At 36.4% G+C, this 21,578-nt stretch overlaps 1 protein-coding gene across 1 annotated transcript in view; it reads right to left on the reverse strand.

Annotated features, from left to right (window-relative positions):
- Window positions 1–21,578, reverse strand: part of CWC27 (CWC27 spliceosome associated cyclophilin) — a 148,048-nt gene that overhangs the window by 62,180 nt on the left and 64,290 nt on the right. Inside the window, exon 11 of the mRNA XM_081132100.1 lies at window positions 191–294. Within this exon, the coding sequence (XP_080988226.1) occupies window positions 191–294 (104 nt within the window). The remainder of the gene's footprint in view (window positions 1–190; window positions 295–21,578) is intronic.

Here is a 21,578-nt window from a genome sequence, read left to right on the forward strand (position 1 = left end):
TTGCATTTGCTACGTAAACAAAAGTCCTGGGTGAAAATCTATGTTATTGGCTGTCCAAAGAAAGTACTTTAAAAAAAAAAAGCAAAATTCAACCCAGGAAGGAAGAGAGAGAGAAAAGGGAGGAACGAAGGACGAGGGGAGAGAGGGAAGGAGTACCACGTAAAAATGCCCGCTTGATAAATGCCCTCACCTTCGCTTGTTTTTCCTGCTTGTTTTGCTGCATTTTCCACTTTTTTTTGCTTTGCTGCTAAGAGTTCCCGCTTTATTTGTCTTGCTTCTTTTCTGAGCTCTTCACTATAAAGCAAAAACAACCATATAAATATAGAATATACAGAGAGAAAGCTGTTTAGCAAAAACAAGTAATCCTGGTTTTCAGGTACAGAACAAAATGTAAAATGTAATTCATTTTGTTCCTCTGTATGTGTACTTGTGGCATGGAAATGCACTTAAAGGATATTTTTAAAGTTGTCATTTTTCATAATAGCAATATAATATGAATTATTATAAATATACTCCCTTTCAAGTATAGCAAACAGAAGTGGGTAAGTTATAAATGACCCACTGTTCTCCCTCTAATTTACTTGCAAACTTAACATTCTAGTTTCAATTTAATGATACCTAGAGATCCGAATCAAAGCAATATTTTTAATGTAAGTGCTATTCACTAAACGTGGGCATACACAAAAAGATGTGGCTTTAAAACTCACTGAATTCCTGAACTGGCACAAATAACTACCATTTATTAAGCAATTATTACAAGTTAGTTGCAGTGCTAAAATTTTTATAAACTCAATAAAAACTTTAATACCTATTAATACCCATTTAATACCACAATTTGGCAAATAATTTCCTCTTTTGTGAAAACTACCAGACTGAAGTATTCTGATGATGAATAAATCATACACTCAAGGCAAACTGAAGTGTAAATGGTGACTTCGCCGTAAGCCACTACTTCAGTGGCTAGTTTCTACAAGCCAGTTTTAGGACAGGAGATTCAAATTCATGGCTTGGAAAAAATTATTAACTACCTTGTAATGAACCCTTAGGGTCGCTTGTGACTAGTCAAAGCTCTGATTTTATAGCTGTGAGTGTCAAACGTCCACTCTATTTTCAACTACAGCCAGAGTGGGTCACAGGGACAGAACACTGCAGCCCAAGCCTGCACAGCCCTGGAAATGCCTCCAGAGACACCCATGCCAAGGTCCAGGGGAATCTTAAGTCTGAACAATTCTATACTGATTCAGCCTTTGGTTATCCCTCCTGATCTCCAAATCTAGTATGTTTTTTACCACTGTCCTGTAACTGAGTCACTACACCAATAGGACTTACAATGTGTACGACTCAGTTCTTTTCACCTCTTTCGCACTTCAACACACACAGCCATATTTTATATCTACTTGGCCTCCAAAATCCTAAGTTCTGAAACTTCCCTCTCTGATCAACATCTATTAACTCTTTAGCTTTCTCAGTCATTCATTCGTAGGTCATGGTCTAACCCGAACTGGCTCTCTGTCTGCTCTGGATGATACGGTCAGCCATTTCACTGATGTGCTCAACTGTACCCTTAATTTTCTTGACTTGTTTGTCCTTATGGATACATTATAATCACCTAGAAAAACTTGTTACAGTGGCTCCCAGAAGATAAACCTCCAGAGAATATGATCTCTTTAGATGTTGGACGTTGCCTGGGAATTTGCTCTTGTGACATGTTTCCCAGGTGCCTCCATTATGCACTCAGGTTTGGGACCGATGCATTAGGACCTTACTATAGAAATTATCTTCTTTCTTACAACTTCAAGCACTCCTACTTCAAAGATCCTTTTATTCACCAACAAGCATGCTCACATTTCCCTAGACTCTGCTCCAATCAAGATTATTATCTTGCCAGTGCACTCCTTGCCTGAAAGAACAGTTTATATACACAGCCTACTGCATCAACCTCCCCCTTCTTAATCTCCTGCAATCTATCCCTGTGCTCGATCGAAACTGCTCTGCATCAGCCAGATTCAATGGCCTTTCCCAGTCCTCCTCCTCTCTGGCCTGTCATTCAGGGAGAGTAACCACTCCTTCCTTCGTGAAATTCTGCCCTAACCAGACTTATCCACCACTTACACGTCCTGATTGCATGTTCTCCTCCTAGGAACTCTCCCCTCTCATCCTATAATTGTTGGCATTTTCTCATTTCCACACCCTGCACACTGGCATTTTTATCTAATCATCACATAACATCAAGCACCACCTTTACATAGGTTATTTCCAAATCTAGACGTTTTGCCCTGATTTTGGTCCTGCATCTGTAACTATCTATTACAGATCTCCATGTATATTAGTGCTGTCCAACAGAAATAGAAAGTGAGACCTGTGCAATTTTACATGTCCTAGCAGCCACATTAAACAAATGATAAAAAGAAACAGGTTAAATTAATATCCAAAATATTTTCAACATGCAACCCATATAAAACGATTAATACAGTATTTTACATTCCTTTTTAGTACTGCATCTTCTAAACCTGGGGTGTAATTTATACATCTCAGTTCAAATCAGCCACATTTCAAGGGTCTGGATCTAGTCTCTCACATATAAATGCTCTTCCGGACTTCCACCATCAATGCCTAGTTTAGGCTCTCATTATGTATTTCTTAGATAAATGTAATTACTTCCTATTCCTTGATGTTATGTAAACATAGGGAATAGCAACCGCATCTTTGCTCTGTCCACTCAATGCCCTTATCTTTTTATTACAGCTTTACCTTGGTAAGTAATTCAGAAAGGTAGGTAATGCTTTCTGATGAATAAGATCTTTGAGGGTAAGATGACTCTGAAAGTTAAAAAGGAAATGCTGTGTGGTGGCTGAAAACACTTGTCACAAGAGTGATTTGAAGTATGCAGACAATGAGAGGCAATGGAAGCATATATGAAAAGCAGTAGAGCACTGGACTAAATCAGAAAATCCTGATTCAAAAGCTAACTCCATCACTTATTATCTGCGTGACATAAGAACAATCACATAACTTCTCTCAGACTCAGTTTCCTCAACTATAATATCAGGATAGATATTTAAAATACCGGGCACTCAACACACGGTCAACAAGAGGTAGCTGCTATTATTTAGATTATATGTGCAAAACAGGGGTACAGTTAAGGGCTGTTAGCCACGTACGAATGTTTATTATGTTATTTATTACAAGTGAATGCTAACTCTACTACATATGGAGATCAATTCTGTTCATAATTTTTAAAAAAGGCAATGAATGCACTATGTTAGCTTCCAAAAACCTATCCTTAAATAGTCAAAGATTTATATATACTTGAAGTAGCCATAATAATATACAAAACTGAACAATGACAAATAAAAACTCAAAAAAGACAAAGTGAGACAGAGAAAGTAGGTCTAGAGAGATTACTAAAAAATGCTTCATTAAACTGAATTTTTCAGGCGGTGAAGAGTTACAGTATTGTCACAATCTTCCAGACTACTCAAACACCACCATTTGTTAGCACCTGTGGAATCCACACTCCTGGAATGAAATGCACGCTTTTAGACTAGTCTTTAGATCACAGTCTAATGGTAGGGTTCCCAACCTTACATTCTCTGAATATAAGCCTATCCGTTGGCACTAAAATATAGTTAAACCTGATATAATGAGAATGAAAATTGTAAGCCTGGAGTATACTGCTTACAAAGCAAGCATACAAACTATGGGCTAGCTTTTGAGTCCAGATAGCATTTTTTGGCCCCCTCAGAGCCTAGCTTCTGCTCATATGGCAAAAGAAATGGCTTCTATAAGCTGCTCTAAGTTAATTAAAAGTTAATTAATTTTTCTAACAGTATGTTTCTAATTTGAAATCATGTGAATTTTAATGTGGTTTGAATGATATCACCATTGTCTATGAGATAATTCTGCATTGTAAATATACATATATTTTAATTAAATAAACAATTTTTATTACAGAAACTTTGGAAAATTCAAAAGAGTATTAAAACGAAGTAAAAGCTCACAGATTTATTTTGGAGCATATAAAGAAGTGAACATCTTACCCAACACTCTAGCCCCATTTCCTAGAGATCATTACTATCAATGGTGTGTGAGGGTAACATTCTAAATTATGCTTATAAAAACATGCATACATACATAAACATTTATACATGTACACATATATTATTAAACTTTTTTCAACAAAAACAAGGTCATGCTATATAATTTTCTATAATACGCTTTTATTCTCTTAATATATTTGTAGACGTACATTCTAAATCGGTATATACAGAGCTCTTCTTTGTTTAGTGGCTAAATAGAAATCCACTCATGGACATGCCCTGATTTATTTAACCCATGTCATACTGATGAACATTTAGTTGCCTGTGATTTTTTGCTATTACAATGAGCTTGCAGAAAGCATTTCGAACATTAGTTTTGTCTGATGCTCTTATTCTGTAGGGTAGCTCTTGGGATTATAAGTACTTTATAGTGGGGTATATGCAGCTTAATATTCGATGGAGTCCAATTTACTCTTCAGGAATGCTGAGCCTAGGTACCTCCAGCATCCCTAGGATGAATCCTCCATGTCTACCTCTTGCTTTGCACTCATAATTTCTGTTTATTTGAGGTTTTCCTCTTTATGTGATAATTCTTCCATCTGAGCTTCAACATACTTAATTCAGCTTTCAATAGTGTTCTTGAGTTCCAAAATCTCTTCCTTTTCCTCAGACTCCTCCTTTGTAATAACTTCTCTAGTCTCTCTACGAATTTACATTACTTGCTTTTAGAGTTATTTTTATTTCTTCCTTTAAGGACACAAGAGTCATCTGCTCTGATTATGCTGTTTTTGTATGTATTTTTTAATCTGGTAAATCTGTAATACACTGTTCCAATGGGAGAAAGAATTCCTTTTAAAAAATCAGTCCAATAAAATATCAGCAGTCTAGAAATTATAGTAACCTTTAAATATTTAGTAATAGCAAAGAATGACTAATTCATTCAACAATTTCTGGAACATCTAACATTTGTTCGGTACCTTTCTAAGTAATGTCACGAAATCAAGACGAATAAGGGGGAAGAACCCTAACATCAACAACTGTCTAAAGCAGTTTCCTCCCTCACCACATATTTTTCTTAACCTAGGATACAAGCATTTTAAGGGTAAGAAGGCTGAGACTTACAGAGATTAAACACTTAGCCTGAAGACACACAATCAGGAAGTGACAGAGCTGGAACTGAAGCGGGCCTGTCTGAATCCTAAGCCTGTGCTCTCCATCACGGTACTCTGATGCCTTGAGAAGGTCTCTAAGGGAGCCAAATTCCAAGGAGGGACGTAAGTGAAATACACATAGAATAACAGCAGTACATACTGAGAGGGGAATCTGCCATGACACAAAAATGACTAAGGCATTTTGAAACTCAGAGAAGGAGAGATTAGCACAGACTAAATAAGGGACGGCTTCACAGAGGAGGCGTCTGAACCGGGCCCTGAGAGGAGCGGGCGTGAGCCACGTGGAGACACAGAGAAGCAGCATCCAAGCAGTGGCCCGAGCCGAGCTGGAGGCCTGGAGCGCCCAGGTGCCGTTAGAACAGGGGCTGGAGCTAGGACGAGCATCTCGGGCAAAGTCTAAGTGCTAAGTGTCTGTGAGTGGCCAGCTGAGAACATTTTCCTTCAATTTTTCCACACCTTTGAGCTTCCAATTTTTTTTGTACAACCAATTTCTTAATTGCTCTTTTTGTCTTCATTTTACCCACTCTCCACCTATTTTAATACCTTACTAGTATCCCACACACTCCTTACATTGCTGTCTTCTAAGAAGTAACTTATGATCTCCTAATAAAACATGTCAACAGCTTCTCTTTACATAGTGACTTCAACCTTCAGAGAATCCGACCTTGTTGACCACCACCTCCGACCGTTTGCTGCCTCAGACACACCAGATCTCTGCCTCCCTTCCTGATATTCTCTCTCTGTTTCCAGTGGTCTTACTCTTCCATCTCCCGCTCCTCAGATTTAGGTGCTTCTCAGTGGCCCAGTCTCAACCCTCTCTTTTTCTCTCTCTTCTTTAGAAATTGTATCCATGTTCAGGACTTCAATTCCATCTACCTTAACACAGTCATTGTATAAAATCAAGATCATTGGCCTGATGCTCTTCACATACTTCTACTTTCAAGCGTCAATAACTCACACTTCTAACTGCCAGATGGATACTTCTATTAGACATCCTCAAAATGCATCAAATTTATCATTTTAAAAGTCAGATTAATCATTCTGGCTCCTCACAACCCGCCACCTTACTTCTCTTGCCTATTTCTGATAGTCACTAGAACGCGGGCGGTGAGGCCACCTTGCGGCATCTCCTACTCCCTCACTCTACACCCTTCCTCCTTTCCAAAGCCTCTTCCTTCCTGTGGTTGGTGACAGCGGTCTGGCTTTCAGGACTTCACCATTACAACAGTCCCCTACCGGGTCTATGTGCTTCTGCTCGGACATTTCTTCCATTCATTTTTCAACACTTAGGCCACAACCCACAATTCTATCCTCCTGATCTTCATTAACTTCCTAAACCCTACTGAACTGTGCACTAATTTCTTTTCCAAGCATTTAATTTCCTCTTATGAGCTACCTTCAAAATACTTTTTCAACTTTATCTCTCAGGTATCGTGTACAGTTACAATAAGTTTCAGCCAAAACATACTAGTCATAATTGCCTTGGCAAAAGTGAGGCTTCAGCACACATACCCCTTTGTTCATGCCATTTCCATTACCTAAAATGGTCCTTCCTCCCTATTTCTGTCTACTGAAATCTTCCTCATCTTTCAAGGTTTCCTGGAGAGAGTGGCACTGGAGCACAGCCTTTGAGCAAGGTTGCCAACCTCACTGAGCGTCAGTTCTCTCATCTATAAACTGTGGCTATATTCAGCACATGTATTATAACAAGACTAAAGCAAATACTAAGGATTAATATGAATAAGAACATTATCTGGTGCTTAGAAGGCAGCTTTTTAATGACAAAATTTACTACAACCAACTCACGACTGTAAAATTACATAAGCAACTTAAAGAATTAAAATGGTAAAAATGAATGACTTCAAGCAAAAATTGATGATAGAATGATACTAATTACTATACAATTAAAGATGTTTAATGTTCTGGTAGATTTATTTTTCTTTTTAAAACTAACATCCATTCCAAAAGATTAAAAAAAACATTTGGGTAAAAAAAGATGTTAATTAGAAGATCTAACCCCAACATCATTATGTGACCACAAGAAAGCAATTAATCCTTCTTTGCCTCCATTTTATCATCAACTAAGAATAGTCTGAGAAGGGTGTAAATTAATATTTCTGAAATGTGTAATCATAATTATAATACAAATGTAAAAAGCAATTATATTCTGCAAAGCATTTTATTTCAATTCCTTTGGATTTAGGATCTTGAAGCCCATTACCCAAGGAAACAGTGAGATGCGGAAGATAGTCATCTTCATCTTAGACACAAAGAACTGGAATGTAGAGATAGTAAGAGATTTTTTTCAGCATTGCCCACGTCAGTAACAGAATAGTAAACCTGATATAGGAATCCTAATTCATTATGTAGTTTCTCACTTAATCTGCTAACTACCCACTGAATGAAGAGTACATTTAGACTTGAGTACCTTATTTTTAAGCTAAACCTTTTTTATACAACAGAAGTCACTGTGAATAAGTAACTACATTGGAAAGTTCTTATAACTACAATATGTTTACACTTTTATCAGACTCTTTATATTACTTTATAAAAGAGTTTCAAAATCTTGCTTTTTAAAAAATATCATGCAGCTTTTTAATTTGAGATCCAATATTTAAAATGGCAATGACAAGTATCTTGCATAATTTTCAGTCAGTTTTTATTTTTTCCCAGGTGCTTTTCTAATTTTCTCTAGTTTCCAGGAATGTGCCTTATGAAGATTTTGAATTATATCTGTTCTTTGTTCTTATAGCATAAGAAATACCTTAATATAAGGGGAAACTCAAACTCTGACCTTCTCTAAATTACCTTAAAAAAAAAAAAAAGGTAAAGTTGTCAAGACCTGAGCATTTGATATATTTTTGAAGAGCACCTTAATCTACAAAAATGAATGAAACGTGTATAAATTTCTTATATAAGACAGTAAATGAACGTGCTCAGAGACCTTGCTAAGCAAGCTGACAGCTAAGCACACGTCCATCACAGATCACTGTTTCTGGGACGTGGATGGAACCCTGCAGTTAGCTTAAGCCTGCTGTTTCCCAACATCTGAGGATAATTCATAACACATGAAAATTACCGAAAACCAAACAGTACGCCCTTCCTGGTTTTTAGTCTATTGTTTAAATAGCAAAAGTACCAAATCTGTTTGTAATGAAACAACAGTTTGGTTGTTGATGAAATCATAAAATAGCCATAATAAAAGCCCATCATAAGTATTAAAATTATGGATGTAAGACATGACTTTTAAACTTTGGTATCATCAGCAGTAGCAGAGATGCATATTTATCATATATCTGAAAGTATGAGAATATGCTGTAGTTTATACATGAATTTTGGGGAAAAAAAAAAATCTATATCCAGGAAATAACTAACCAAATTAAATCAGGGAAATCCACTGTGTGTTCAAGGCTCTATTCTACCTATTATTAGCAGTCTGGCTTTAGACAACTAAATGAATCCATGTTAAGTCTCAGTTTCCTCATCTTGAAATGAAAATAAAAGAAAGGTTGGAAGAAAAAGATATGACTCCATGGAAATTACTTACCATGCTTAATATGGTGCTTGGCCCAGAATATGTACTTAACAATAGTTTGCTTCTATTATTACCATTATTGTTCTCACTTCCATCACCAACACTACTTTTATTCTTATTACTTACAGACTCAGTTACTGACGAAATGAGACCTCCGGCTAACTAAATAGATTAAAAAGGCAAATCCTTTTACTCTTCTGCTGGGTGCAGATTTAAAAAGCTTACTGACAGGTTTCTGCGTTTGATGCACTGCTTGGATTAAATACCATAGGCTATGAAAATGAGAAATGTAACAATTTAAAAAAACTAAAAATTACAAAATTCTCAAAACCTAATTCTAACACTTGGAACTGAAATGCTTATATTCTTTCTTTATGACCTACTTGAAAGGTAAAAAACATATCAACAAAGAGATAGATATATATTTACAAATTCTACGAGAGAGGCTAACAGAACCTACATTATTTTATTCTAAGTGATCCTGGAAAGTTTCCATCAGAAGATAAAATTTAATCTGAGCGATAATGTTCTGCAGGCCCTTTATAATCTGTAAAACCAACACGTAGGAATTGAAAGACTACATACCTATCACTAGTACATTTGCAATTTGGAAAGAAGGAGAAATCTAAATGCACCTGCATAAAACCTGTGGACTCACAATCTTATTCCTTTCATATGAAAGATCACATTTATTTTTAAATGAAAAGTTTGGACATCGGATGTATATTGCCATTAATCTTTGTAAGATCTTTCAAATCTTAAAAAATGGTATCGTCTTTTCCAAAATAGACTAAACAAGAGTGAATATTGCATAAAATCATAAAATGTCCATGACAACAGTAGGTGATACTGCTATTATGTCTAAACACCAAGTAAGGAGTTCAGAATCAAACATGTTATTTTGCAGCAAGAACTTGGCTTAGCCAATATTTCACAGAAGTGGAGCAAATTTATTGTGGCAGAAATTCGGTCTTTAGCCATATGTCTGTTCCTCAATCCAACTTTAAAAATGATATTAACTCAATATGAAAAACAAATGAGATTTCCATTTCCAGTAAGGCAGCATACTAGTAACCTGAAAACTCTCTTGCAATCAAATACCTAGAAATGTTGAATAAGTACATTAAAAAAAATACTTTTAAATGCATAACTTAGCTCACTAAAAATGAAGGAGTTGAAAATGAAGGAGAGGACTGAAAACCAGAGTACAAGCATTGGAACTGTTATTGGGAAACTCTGAGTTACTAGTCTCCGTAACCTAGGAAGGTGAGTTTTGACATGGGGTTTTAGTTATCAGGATAGAACTGCTACTCCTACACAAAAGCTAAGGATTCTTCACTCATTGGAAGGATGGGAATAAACACACCTACTAAAAAACACAAGAGGACCACGAAAAAGCTTGTCTGTCTCAGGTTCATGCAGGTAAGCAGGCTCTCAGGCTAATGAATATTGTCAAGGTATTTAAGGTGTATTTTTAATTAAAATCATCAGTGATCTACTCTTATGCACCTGTTAGAACCAAACACAAATTCTATCTGAAGGAAGGAATCCTCAATCCAGATTTCACAAAACTCTAAAGAGTTCTAAAATAAAATAGCTTCCGCCCAGCCAGCATGGCTCAGTGGTTGAGCACCAGCCTATGATTCAGGTGGTCACAGTTTGATTCCCGGTCAGGGTACATGCCCGGGTTGTGGGCTTGATCCCCAGTTGGGGGCGTGCAGGAGGCAGCCGATCAATAACTCTCTCTCATCATCGATGTTTCTCTCTTTCTCTCTCTCTCTCTCTCTCTCTCTCTCTCTCTCTCTCTCCCCTCTCCCTTCCTCTCTGAAATCAATAAAGATATATTTAAAGTAAATAAATAAAATAGCTCCCAATAAAAAGGTTTCATAATATACAATGAAACAAGGTATTATGTGTGAGAATCAGGGGAACAACAGATAACAGAGCTTGACCCTCAAATCTCCAGATAGTGCAAAAATACAACAATTATGCTTATTATATGGAGAGAATGAAAGATAATAAAAAATTTAATGTAAGATCTACAACAATAAATTAGAAAAAGAATCAAAACAACTTTTAGAAGAGATGAATAGAATAACTAAAGTTAGGCTCAATGAAAAGTTGAATAGCAGAAAAAGACAGTGAGTGAATTCGGAGATATCCTAAAATCATACATAGCTTTTGGGATGCAAAACACAGAGTGAAAACAATCAACTATAGAAGGTTAAAAGACATGGAAGACAGAGTGAGAAGGTCCACTACATGTATAAGTGGAATTGAAGAAAGAAAGAGACTGAGATTGAGACAATAATGTCTGAGAATTTTCCAAAATTGTTGAAAAACTTCCATCTTCAGATGCAGGAAGCTCAATGAATTCAAGCAGGATAAATAAAAAGAAAATCCAAATGTAAGTATATCATAGTCAAAATGCAGAGCACCACAAAGTGATCTTAAAACAATCAGTATAAATTAATAAGGATAGATCATTTAAAATTAAGTTTACTTTTTTCTTTGACAGAGAAAGTAGGCTGACATATCATGAGAAGAAAGCAGTCATGAATTCATGAAACATAAGATATAAATGATGTCCTTCATTACAGCCATTAAAGTGAAGAACAAATAATGTCTGGATGCTTAAACAAAAATGAATGTAAATTAGTCCTAACTCGCTATTCTAAGAATGCTAAACAGTAGGTCAAAGTTAAGCTTTATCAGTGATATTTATTGTTAAAATCTCATTAAGCTCTTAGAGGTAAATCTCAAAATTGTAGACTAGGTTCCCCCTGGAGTTTTTAACTCTCAGACCTGTTCACACTGAGCCTCCAGCAATTTGTAATTACAGTTCAAATTTTCTATCCCAGCACTGTTCCTGTGGTGGCTTCTGCTTGTGCTCAGGTGCGATGCAACTCCCTGTATTTGTCCGCCTCTCTCCAAACCTGGGGGTAGAGACACACCCTGTGTCCTCCTCTCCCTTAGTGACCCATGAAGAGGAAAAAGTGAGGTTAAACAGGTCATTTTACTAGGAGAGAATATTATATTTTATTTTACTTGAATGTAGCATAAAAATACTAAATGGAAGTGAGACTACAGAAATTTCTAAATAATATGTAAATGTTTCTTTGTCTCAAAGACATTTCCTAAGAAATTCTTCTATTTTATGAAAAAATGTTATGAAAATATTAAGAAATTAGTCATTAAAACAAAACACTACATGATTCAATTTTAGGCTGTACTGATTAACTTCTTGCCCTAAAGGTTGAAGAAATTAGTATACTTATTTAACATTTTTTTCCACATTTTCTTTTCTCTTTCCAATTTGAGTTAGTTGTATTATTGTTTTTACACCATCAATGTTCACAGCACTTACAGAATTTCACACTGTACAGTCTTAGTCTTGTATTTAAGTGAATCACTGCTCACCACTATCTCCTGTACCACAGGCAGTGCCTCTAGTCCTGAGCTCAAGTGCTATCTGGAATGACGCTCGCTTGCTGCTCATGACAGTTATTTATGGATTTTTTAGGTGGTGTTGTTTTAATTTTCCTACTTTCTTCTCTCTTGGATACACTGCCTTAATTTGTTAAGAGTAGGCATCATTTTTACAAGAAACTAAAGTCATTTAGAAAAAAATATCGAATGAGCTACATTTATCACAGTATGTAGCACAGTGACTCAATGTGTAGAAATTGTATCAGAATACCAGTCTTGGAAACCATCAGAGGTGTGGAAGCCAGGCAGGAGGAGTCATTTTGTGAGGAGAAAGACATCCCGAATGTAGCACACAATAAAAACCACTAAGAAACTGCATCAGATAAAATAATGTATAACTAAAAAGGATGAGGTCACTTTTGTGAAGGTCCTACTTGCTTAGTGACAGAGAAGCATTATATAAATTATTTATTAAAGATTTTCCATTTCCCACAGTGTCCTTGGCTTGCTAAGTTTGCTTTCCTGACATCAAAATCACTTCAACATTACGTAAAAGAATGAAAACATGAACAGATAATTTTTTTAAATCCTCACCAAGGATATATATTTTTAAATTATTGATTTTAGAGAGAGGAGAAGCAGCAGCAGCAGCAACAGGAGAGAGACAGAGACAGAGACGGCGAGGGAGAGACAGAGAGAAAGAGAGAGGGGGAGAGACAGGGGGAGAGAGAGAGAGAGAGAGAGAGAGAGAGATCAATGTAAGAGAAAAACAGAAAACAGATCGGCTGCCTCCCATACACCCCCCGACCAGGGACTGAACCCACAGCTTAGGCACCTGCCCTGACTAGGACTCACGCCAGTGACCTGCCGTTGCACTGGTCAACGCTCCAACCAGAGCCACACCAGCCAGGGCTGAACAAATAATTTTTAAATACAATACGTGGTATGGTTTAGCAGGGAGAAAGGCAGAAGTCTTCCTGGCATTCAGCTAGCTCTCATCAGTATGAATCACAATTATATACCTTCGTTTCGAGAGAATTTTAGTGTTTCGCAAATGGAGTCGCTGCAGGCGATCCTGTTAAATCACTGAAACTTCACATTGTGCGTTTAGGGACTGTTGGCCCTGCCTTTCTTACCCGATGCACTTAGAGACCTCGAGGTACCTCCTTCGCCTGCAAGCCCATTTCACTCGGCTTCTGGATCATTTGCGATGAAGGCAAAAAGTATGTTATGAGCTTCTATTCCGCTCGAGAAGGAGTCACTGCTCTAGGTCTACACTTAAGTGTGCATTCAGTGTAGACTTTCTCATAATGGCTGCAGGACGGCGATGGTGGTGATATTATTATTATTATACCTTGGTTTTTCTAATTTTAGATGAGTGGGCAGGTGCAGCTCCCAGGTCCCATGGGAATCAGTTTGTTTGCCTTTTCAAGACAAAAGAGCCATTATTAAATAAATGGTACTTTTGCTTACCCGACTCTGAAAATTGCCCCCCTTACTGCCTTGTCTAATTGGCAAGCTTGGACTCTTGGTACAGACGCCTTCCCAAATCAAGTTCACACCTTTTGACCTTGGGACTCTGTGATTTGCTTGCCTTCCAGTGACTCCTCACATGAGAGCCAGGATAATTTTTTTAAGCTCAAATTTGATCTCATAGCTTCCTTGCTACAGTGCCCCTTAATTCTCAGAATCCACGCTCATAAACTCTACTACAAGGCCCTTCACGGTCTCAGCTCTGCTTTGTTCTCTCGCGCTGCCTGGTGCCTCACCTCCTGCACTCATTCCGCACATTCTAATACCACATTAATTCTCAGAATGCATCATAATCTCTGAGACCTGATCCCCGGGCCTAAAACACGCCTCCCTTCCACTACTGCCCTTCTCCTCACAAATCACACTTATCCTTCAGGTCTCAGCGTCCAGGCCACTTTCCCTACAAAGGCCTCTGAATTCCCGACACTGATATGCAAGCTCTCTCTATTTAACCTATTGTCATACTTACCTTATCATATTTTAACTGCCTGGTACTTCTTCGTAATTTCCATTAGTCCAATAAAACTGAGTCACTTCACTTTTGCAACCCTCATAACTAGCACAGAATCTGACACATAAGCAGTACTCAGCACTCAGTAAACACATCAAATCAAACTAAATTGCTTGTAGCACTAATTTTCCTTTTAGATTGCTCAGTGTGGCAATTTTTCATCATTTTGGTAGGTAAAAAAGTACATTTAACACTAAAAAATAACTCATTTATCTTAAGAGTGTCCATCCTTCAACTCAGCCATTCCAGGCATTCATCCTAAGGACTTGAAAGTGGGCAAGTACCTGGGCAAATGCAAGTGAAGAATGTTCTGGCTGTTCATTACAACACCATTTATGAAACAGATTATATAACATAGATTACATGTAAAGACAGAGTTTTATTTGATTTATATAAAATCATAATTGTGATTGTGTGTGCATGCCGACATGTAAAAATAATAGAGAAAGATGCCTTAACTGGTTTGGCTCAGTGGTTAGAGCATCAGCCTGTGGACAGAAGGGTCCTGTGTTCAATTCAGATCAAGGGCATGTACCTCAGTTGCAGGTTTGATCCCTGGCCCCGGTCAGGGCATGTGAGGGAGGCAACCAATCGATGTGTCTCTCTCACATCGATGTTTCTCTCTTCCCCCCTGCACTCTCTCTGAAAAGCAATGGAAAAAATATCCTCGGGTGAGGATGAATGAAAGAATGAATGAATAAATGAATGAATAAAGATTTGGAAGGTTTACCAAAATAAAAACGAATTAGTTCTGTAGAGTGCAACACCATGGGACTGAATGATTTTGTAAACTCATAATTCTCATTATAAAGATAACCTACTTCTGTTTAGGAAGAGGAAAGCTTCTTTTCTAGGTGGAGTATTCAAATGATTTTCCCTGAATATCTGCGGTAGGTATTATGATTCATTGTTCCTGCTGTGCCCTCCTCTAAAATTAAAAGAAAAATTACAACTAAGAAGTTAAATTTAATCAACTGAAGATACACTAATGTCCAGGACACTTAAGAATCCAATTGTTAAAACTTTTTTATTTTCACCATGGTCTCACTGCATAACCTCAAATATTTTGGAGAATTTTAATAGAGTAGATTAAGTTGAGAAGAGAGGGTGTGGCATAATTGAATGTTTACTTATACAATGCTTAGATTTTTCTATTTGTAAGACAAATGAATTTTGTCATAGGGTATATTCTAATTTGTACTAATTAATGTCTATTACCACAATGACAGTATTGAAACTGTAAGTAAATTTCTAAAAATTTCCATTGCAGTTTTATTATCCATCACTATGGATAAATAAATTCACTGTATAAATTTGATAAAAATACAAACCCAACTCACTCAAAAACATGTTGTTCCAATCTGATCTCGCATATCAACTTACATTTTGGGAACTATGCTGATATATGCTTCTGTTCTATGGGCTATGCCACTAAGCAGGTGTTTTGGAGAGTGAATGCAAACCTTTACATTTTTCTAAGCTCTTCTTATTCTCAGAGCCATAGGGGGCAGAAAGTTGGGGGAAGACTTTAGCAAGTAAACAAGACAGTGAGAAGAGAAGAGGAAAGGTTCTACAATTTTTTCAACAGTAAAGCTCCAGATTTGGAGGGAAAAAATAGTTTCCCTTCCTCTCTAGCTACATAACATACACAATAGAGTAACAAAGTATTACGGATACAACAGTCACTAAACCACAGCAGGGGCCATCAATTGTGCTGTCCTGACTTTTGTAAAAATTACTACCTACATTGCGGCTTAAAGGTTTGCTCTAAATCAATCTGCAGGTTCTCTACTTCTGGAACTCTGGCTGGCATTTAGCTAAAAACAAGTGGCATCCTCAGAGACACTGGTGACTGGCTGCAGAGCTGACTAATGCCCAGGCTATTGCTGCAGAGAAGGCCAGTTTTTCTTTTCCGTAAGTCTACGTAGACTTAACCTTTCCGTGGGTTTCCTATTCTGTTACCACCTGGCAGACCAACAGGACCAAAAAATCTACTTGAACTGTACTAGACCAACCCTTCAAGAAAATAAGGACAAGATGTGAGCCAGGAAAAGCACTTTGGAAACTACTTGCACCTAATAAAAACATATTTTTAATTTAGCTAATGTGAAATCCAAACTAGTTCAGCCCAAATGGAAAAGATGCTTTATTTATATTTATGTGAGTTCTTAATTTAGGCTTGATTCATGCTTCACGAATAACAGCTACCATTTCACAGAATAAGGTGCCCATTTGGCCTTCGCGCACCCCTACTGCTTTTTGTTGAACTAATACGAGCTATGTGGCGAGATTCAATATTTGTCCTTCATTCTGTCAATAAACTAAAATTTTCTCTAATGGAGTAAATTCATTAAAAAATTATAATCAATAAAGTAATATGATTGGAATTTCATATGGTTACTTTTTCTCCTTTTCTCTATTCCAAAAAATGTTCCAAGTACTATGCCAAAAGCACATCCATCTATACTATCTCATTTTGTCCTAACATCAAACTAAAATATAATGAGGCAAGAAACAGCAAAGCACATGAGGTAACACTTTAGCTTACCTGGTGGATAGTGTAACTAGGACTGCAAAGTATAAACCTGGGAGAACAAAAATGATACATTTTCACATACTATACCCTCAGCACCGAAACAAGAGTTTGACTGGACATAATGAGCTTAAAGACTCCTTGAGAAAACAGTGGGGGCAGGTGAAAAGTGTTTTCCATGGAATATAGTTTAAGCAGTAGTTCTAAAACTTGAGCACATATCAGAATCACTCGAGGGCTTGTTAAAACACAAATTGCTGTGCAAAAACTTTTTAGCTTGATAAAGTCCTATTTGCTTATATTTTGCTTTTGTTTCCTTTGCCTGGGGAGGCATATCCAAAAAAATATTGCTAAGAGTGATGTCACATAGTTTGCTGCTTAGTTTTCTTCTAGGAGTTTTATAGTTTCAGATCTTACATTTAAGTCCTGAATCCATTTTTAGTTTATAGGTGTAAGATAGTGGTCTAGTTTCATTTTTTTTGCATGTATCTGTTCAGTTTTCCCAACATCATTTATTAAAGAGACTGTCTGTACCCCACTGTACATTCTTGCCTCTTCTGTGAAATTTTAGCTGGCCACAAAGCTGTGGGTTTATTTCTGGACTCTCCACTGTGTTCCATTGATCTATGTGTCCATTTTTATGCCAGTACCATGCTGTTTTGATTACTACAGGCTTCTAGTATAATTTGACATCAGGTGGCGTGATACTTCCAACTTTGATCTTCTTTCTCAATAGTGCTCTGGCTATTCTGGGTCTCTTGTGGTTCCATTTAACTTTGAGGATTATTTATTCTAATTCTGTAAAAACTGCCATTGGTATTTTCATAGAAATTTCACTGAATCTGTAGACTGCATACACAGCACTAACTGGAAAAGATATACGCACCCCTGTGTTCACTGCAGCATTATTTACAATAGCCAAAATATGGAAGCAACCTAAGTGTCCATCGGTAGATGAGTGGATAAAGATGTGAGATATATATATATAATGGAATATTACTCAGTCAAAAAAAGAATGAAATCTTACCATTCAAGACTACATGGATGGACCTATGGAGTACTATGCTAAGTAAAATAAGTCAGAGAGACAAATACTATATGATTTCACTTATATGTGGAATCTAAAAAGAATAAAATAAACAAACAAAACAAACTCATAGATACAGAGAATAAACTGGTGGTTGGTAGATGGGAGGAGTGTTAGGGGGATGGATGAAGGTGAAAAGAATTAGAAGTATACAAATTGCCAGCTATTAAGATAGTCATGGATGTAAAGCACAGCATAGGAAATATAGTCAATAGCACTGTGATAATTATGTGTGGTGTCCAAATGGGTAGACTTCTTGGGATCATCACTTTGTAAGGTATATAAATGTTTAATCACTGTTATACACATGAAACTAATATAATATTGTATATGGAATGCAATAAAAAAATTTTAAAAATTAAAAATAAATAAATATACTGTTCTATATGTATAATACCCACTCAAAATTTTTATGGGAAATTTTAAGCCAGAAAAGATTTTTACCATTCCTGATAGGCCTACTTCCTAGTAATGTTTGCCATTCTACTCTGAATTCTAATCATGTCTTCCTATATTTAAAATTTTTCTTTCTTTTCTTTGAGGTACAATTTAGATACAATGTAAGTGTATCTTAAGTGTCGATGAGTTTTGACAGATGTATACATCTGTGTAACCCAAACTCCTACAGTATTTCCATCATCTCAGAGAGATCCTTTGTACCCCTTTGCACATCTCTCTGCCATCCCTGCCACCTTCCCACACCCTGCCCACAAACACTGTCCTGTTTTCTATCACTATGGATTAGGTCTACATGTTTTAACAATTCATATTCAATGGAATCATACAGTATGTTCTCTTTGGTGTCAGGTTTCTCTCCCTCAGCACAAAGTGTTATTTGAGATTCACAGTGAGTGCTATAGTATGTATCAGTAGTTGTTTCTTTTTATTGCTGCTATTCCATCATATGAACATATATAATTCACCCATTATCCTGTTGATGAAAATCTGGGTTGCTTCTGGTTTGGGGCTATTATAAATAGAGCCATTATAAACATGCACGTGCAAGTATTTTTGTGGAAAAGTGCTTTCATTTCTCTTTGATAAATACCTGAACATGAAAAATACCTAGGCGTGATGGGTCCCAGGGTACATGTATGCTTAACTTCATAAAAATAGTCAGACTGCTTGTCATATTTTACACTCCCACTGGTGATTGGTGTTTAATAGTTCTGGCTTGCTACATCCTTGCTAAACTTAGGTTTTCTCATTCTTTTTTTAAAAATTTTAGCCAACCTACTGTTATCTTGTAGTGGTTTAATTTGTTTCCCTAAATATGATGTTGAACTTTTTTTTTCTGTTTATTGGCCACCAATTTGTCTTCCTGTGAAATGTCTACTCAAGTCCTTTCCTCATTTTAAAAATGTTCTTATTTTTGAATGGTAAGATTCTATATACAAGTCTTTATCAAAGGTACATGTTACAAATACTTTCTACCAATCTGTGGCCACCTATTCATTTTTTTAATGATTTCTTTTGATCAGCTGAAATTTTTAATTTTGTGGAAGTCCTTACTATCCCTTTAAAGTACAATTGACACCAGAAAGATATAAAGTGCAATCATAATTCTAATAATCATTTATCGAGTCCAGAATACACAATGAAGCTCAAGTGAGTCTTCCATACGAGACTGAGATCTGTCACTGACTTCTGATCCAGGGTTTCTTCCACTACTCTGATACATACGACCTGACTAAATGGCTTTCCATTTTTAAGTCTTTTTCCCGTTGTTTAAGATCATTTTGAATGATTCCTCGACTTCTAGTATTTCATGCTATCTTATCTATGCAACTATATTGAGTCAACAAATCCAAATCCGGTATTAACATGGGACAGGCACTCAATATACCCTCCAGGGTGCCAAAAGCTGCTAGCAGGTCCTCTGTGGGTCTGATTCTTAGCTTACCTAACAGTAGGTCCCTGTCAGGGCTCTACTTTTATAGGCTTGTATTACTGGGTTTCTTAGACCTGCAGCCTTCAGGTGCAAGCCTGATTGCGCATATCCTGCCCACACACAAGCACTAGTCTTTGTCTTTCTCTGGATCATGGCAGAACACAGGGAGTAGCTGTGGTGAAAAAGGAAGTACAGTCTTTATTAGGCAGTGATGAATGAACTGAATGCTGAAATGTAAACCGGTAATAAATGGTGCTGCCTAGACTTTATTATTTAAAACAATATATCGCCCAGCTGTTACCTTACTCAAACCTTAAATCAAGCAAGAGCTTACAACATCTCTAATCTGGCACCTTCTCGGGGAGAATGGACTGGAAAATGCATTGTCAACAGACACTTTCCTCTCTGCTACTAAAATACTACTATTCTTTATGGGCTTTTAAGCATTTATAGATTTTTATCAACATACTTATATTTTCAAACTGGGCTAGCAACATCTGGCTCCTCACACAGTGTTACTGTATGAAGCTCACTTACAGAAATAATAAAACTTGATGCAGATTTGACTCTCGGAATTATAAAAATGAGATTTATTATACAGAAAGGCTGTGAAAAGAAAACTAAGAATAATTCCATTTCTATTGCCTCCAAATATTCCTTCTAATGCTTAGTTTGAACTCAATTTCTATCCCTTAAAATTACAGCCAACTTAATATAATCTTCTTTTCTTCTAAAGGACATGATATTCCAGAATGATCCAAGTCCCTAAAATTTTCCTGGAATTACTTTTTGCAACTAGAGCAATAAGAGAATCTCAAAAATTTCTTACCCCAAATGTTACCAATAAAAAACAAAAACAAAAACTTTTTAAAAAGCTTAAAAAAGTTCAGATTAAAATCTAGGAACCTCTCATATATATACTAAATTTCTTTAAGATAAGCATCAAAGTGGCATAATAGCTCTCAAGATAGAAATACAAAACATAGTTTAGAGAAAATTTTAAATAGCTAAGTCTTTCAGTTCTACAGTAAACTTTATACAATTTCTTCTAATTAGAAAAAGTATTTGCATTCACTTTTTAAAATATACCCTACAAAAGCTTTAATTAAAGCATAAATATATTAATATTTAAAAAACTGAAACAATTAGAACAAATTGTGTCCATAAGTACTGATTTACGTGGTGAGTGCTAGTGATGTAATTGGCCCACCAAAGGACCCTTTTTTGCTTTTTTATGAGAATGTGAAATATCTGCTAAAAAAAAAAAAAAATCATTAATGTTGAAGACTATAGTCATCTAAAAAACACACAAAATCTGCATCCAAAAAGAATGATCTGTAAGCTTTGGACTAAAGAGGACGGTGATGTTTATAATTCCCCCTAAGGCAATCTTTCTCTTGATAGCTGAATTTATGTTCGACCTGCTCATATTATAGATTTTTTACAAAAAGCTATTTTCTTTCTTTGCTTAGCCCTTGGAGGCCTAAAACATGACTGCATTAAATCAAGAAAGAATTGTATTTTATAAAAGCAAGTGTCAGGGAAAATGTCTGAATAAAAAAGTTACTCCCATGTGTTCAATCTGAGAGCTATACCTCGATCTGTCTTGTCCTATTAAGTAAAAAGGCAAACCTGAAGTAGTTTTCTGAGTAATCTCTTTGTATTCAACTAAACATCATTTGTGAAGTGGTCATGCTGGGACATAAATTAAGTAGGTACAGTGTTACATTATCCCTAACTGCTCACTGTGCAGGCTTGCTCTGGCATTATTCAATAAACATTTATCTCCGTAAGGTTAAGAGATGGTGTTCTACTTGCTTGAGCCCCATAGCGCTTGGTTTTGGTTC

This window comes from Miniopterus schreibersii, assembly GCF_964146895.1.
Source record: "Miniopterus schreibersii genome assembly, chromosome: 3".
NCBI lineage: Eukaryota > Metazoa > Chordata > Mammalia > Chiroptera > Miniopteridae > Miniopterus > Miniopterus schreibersii.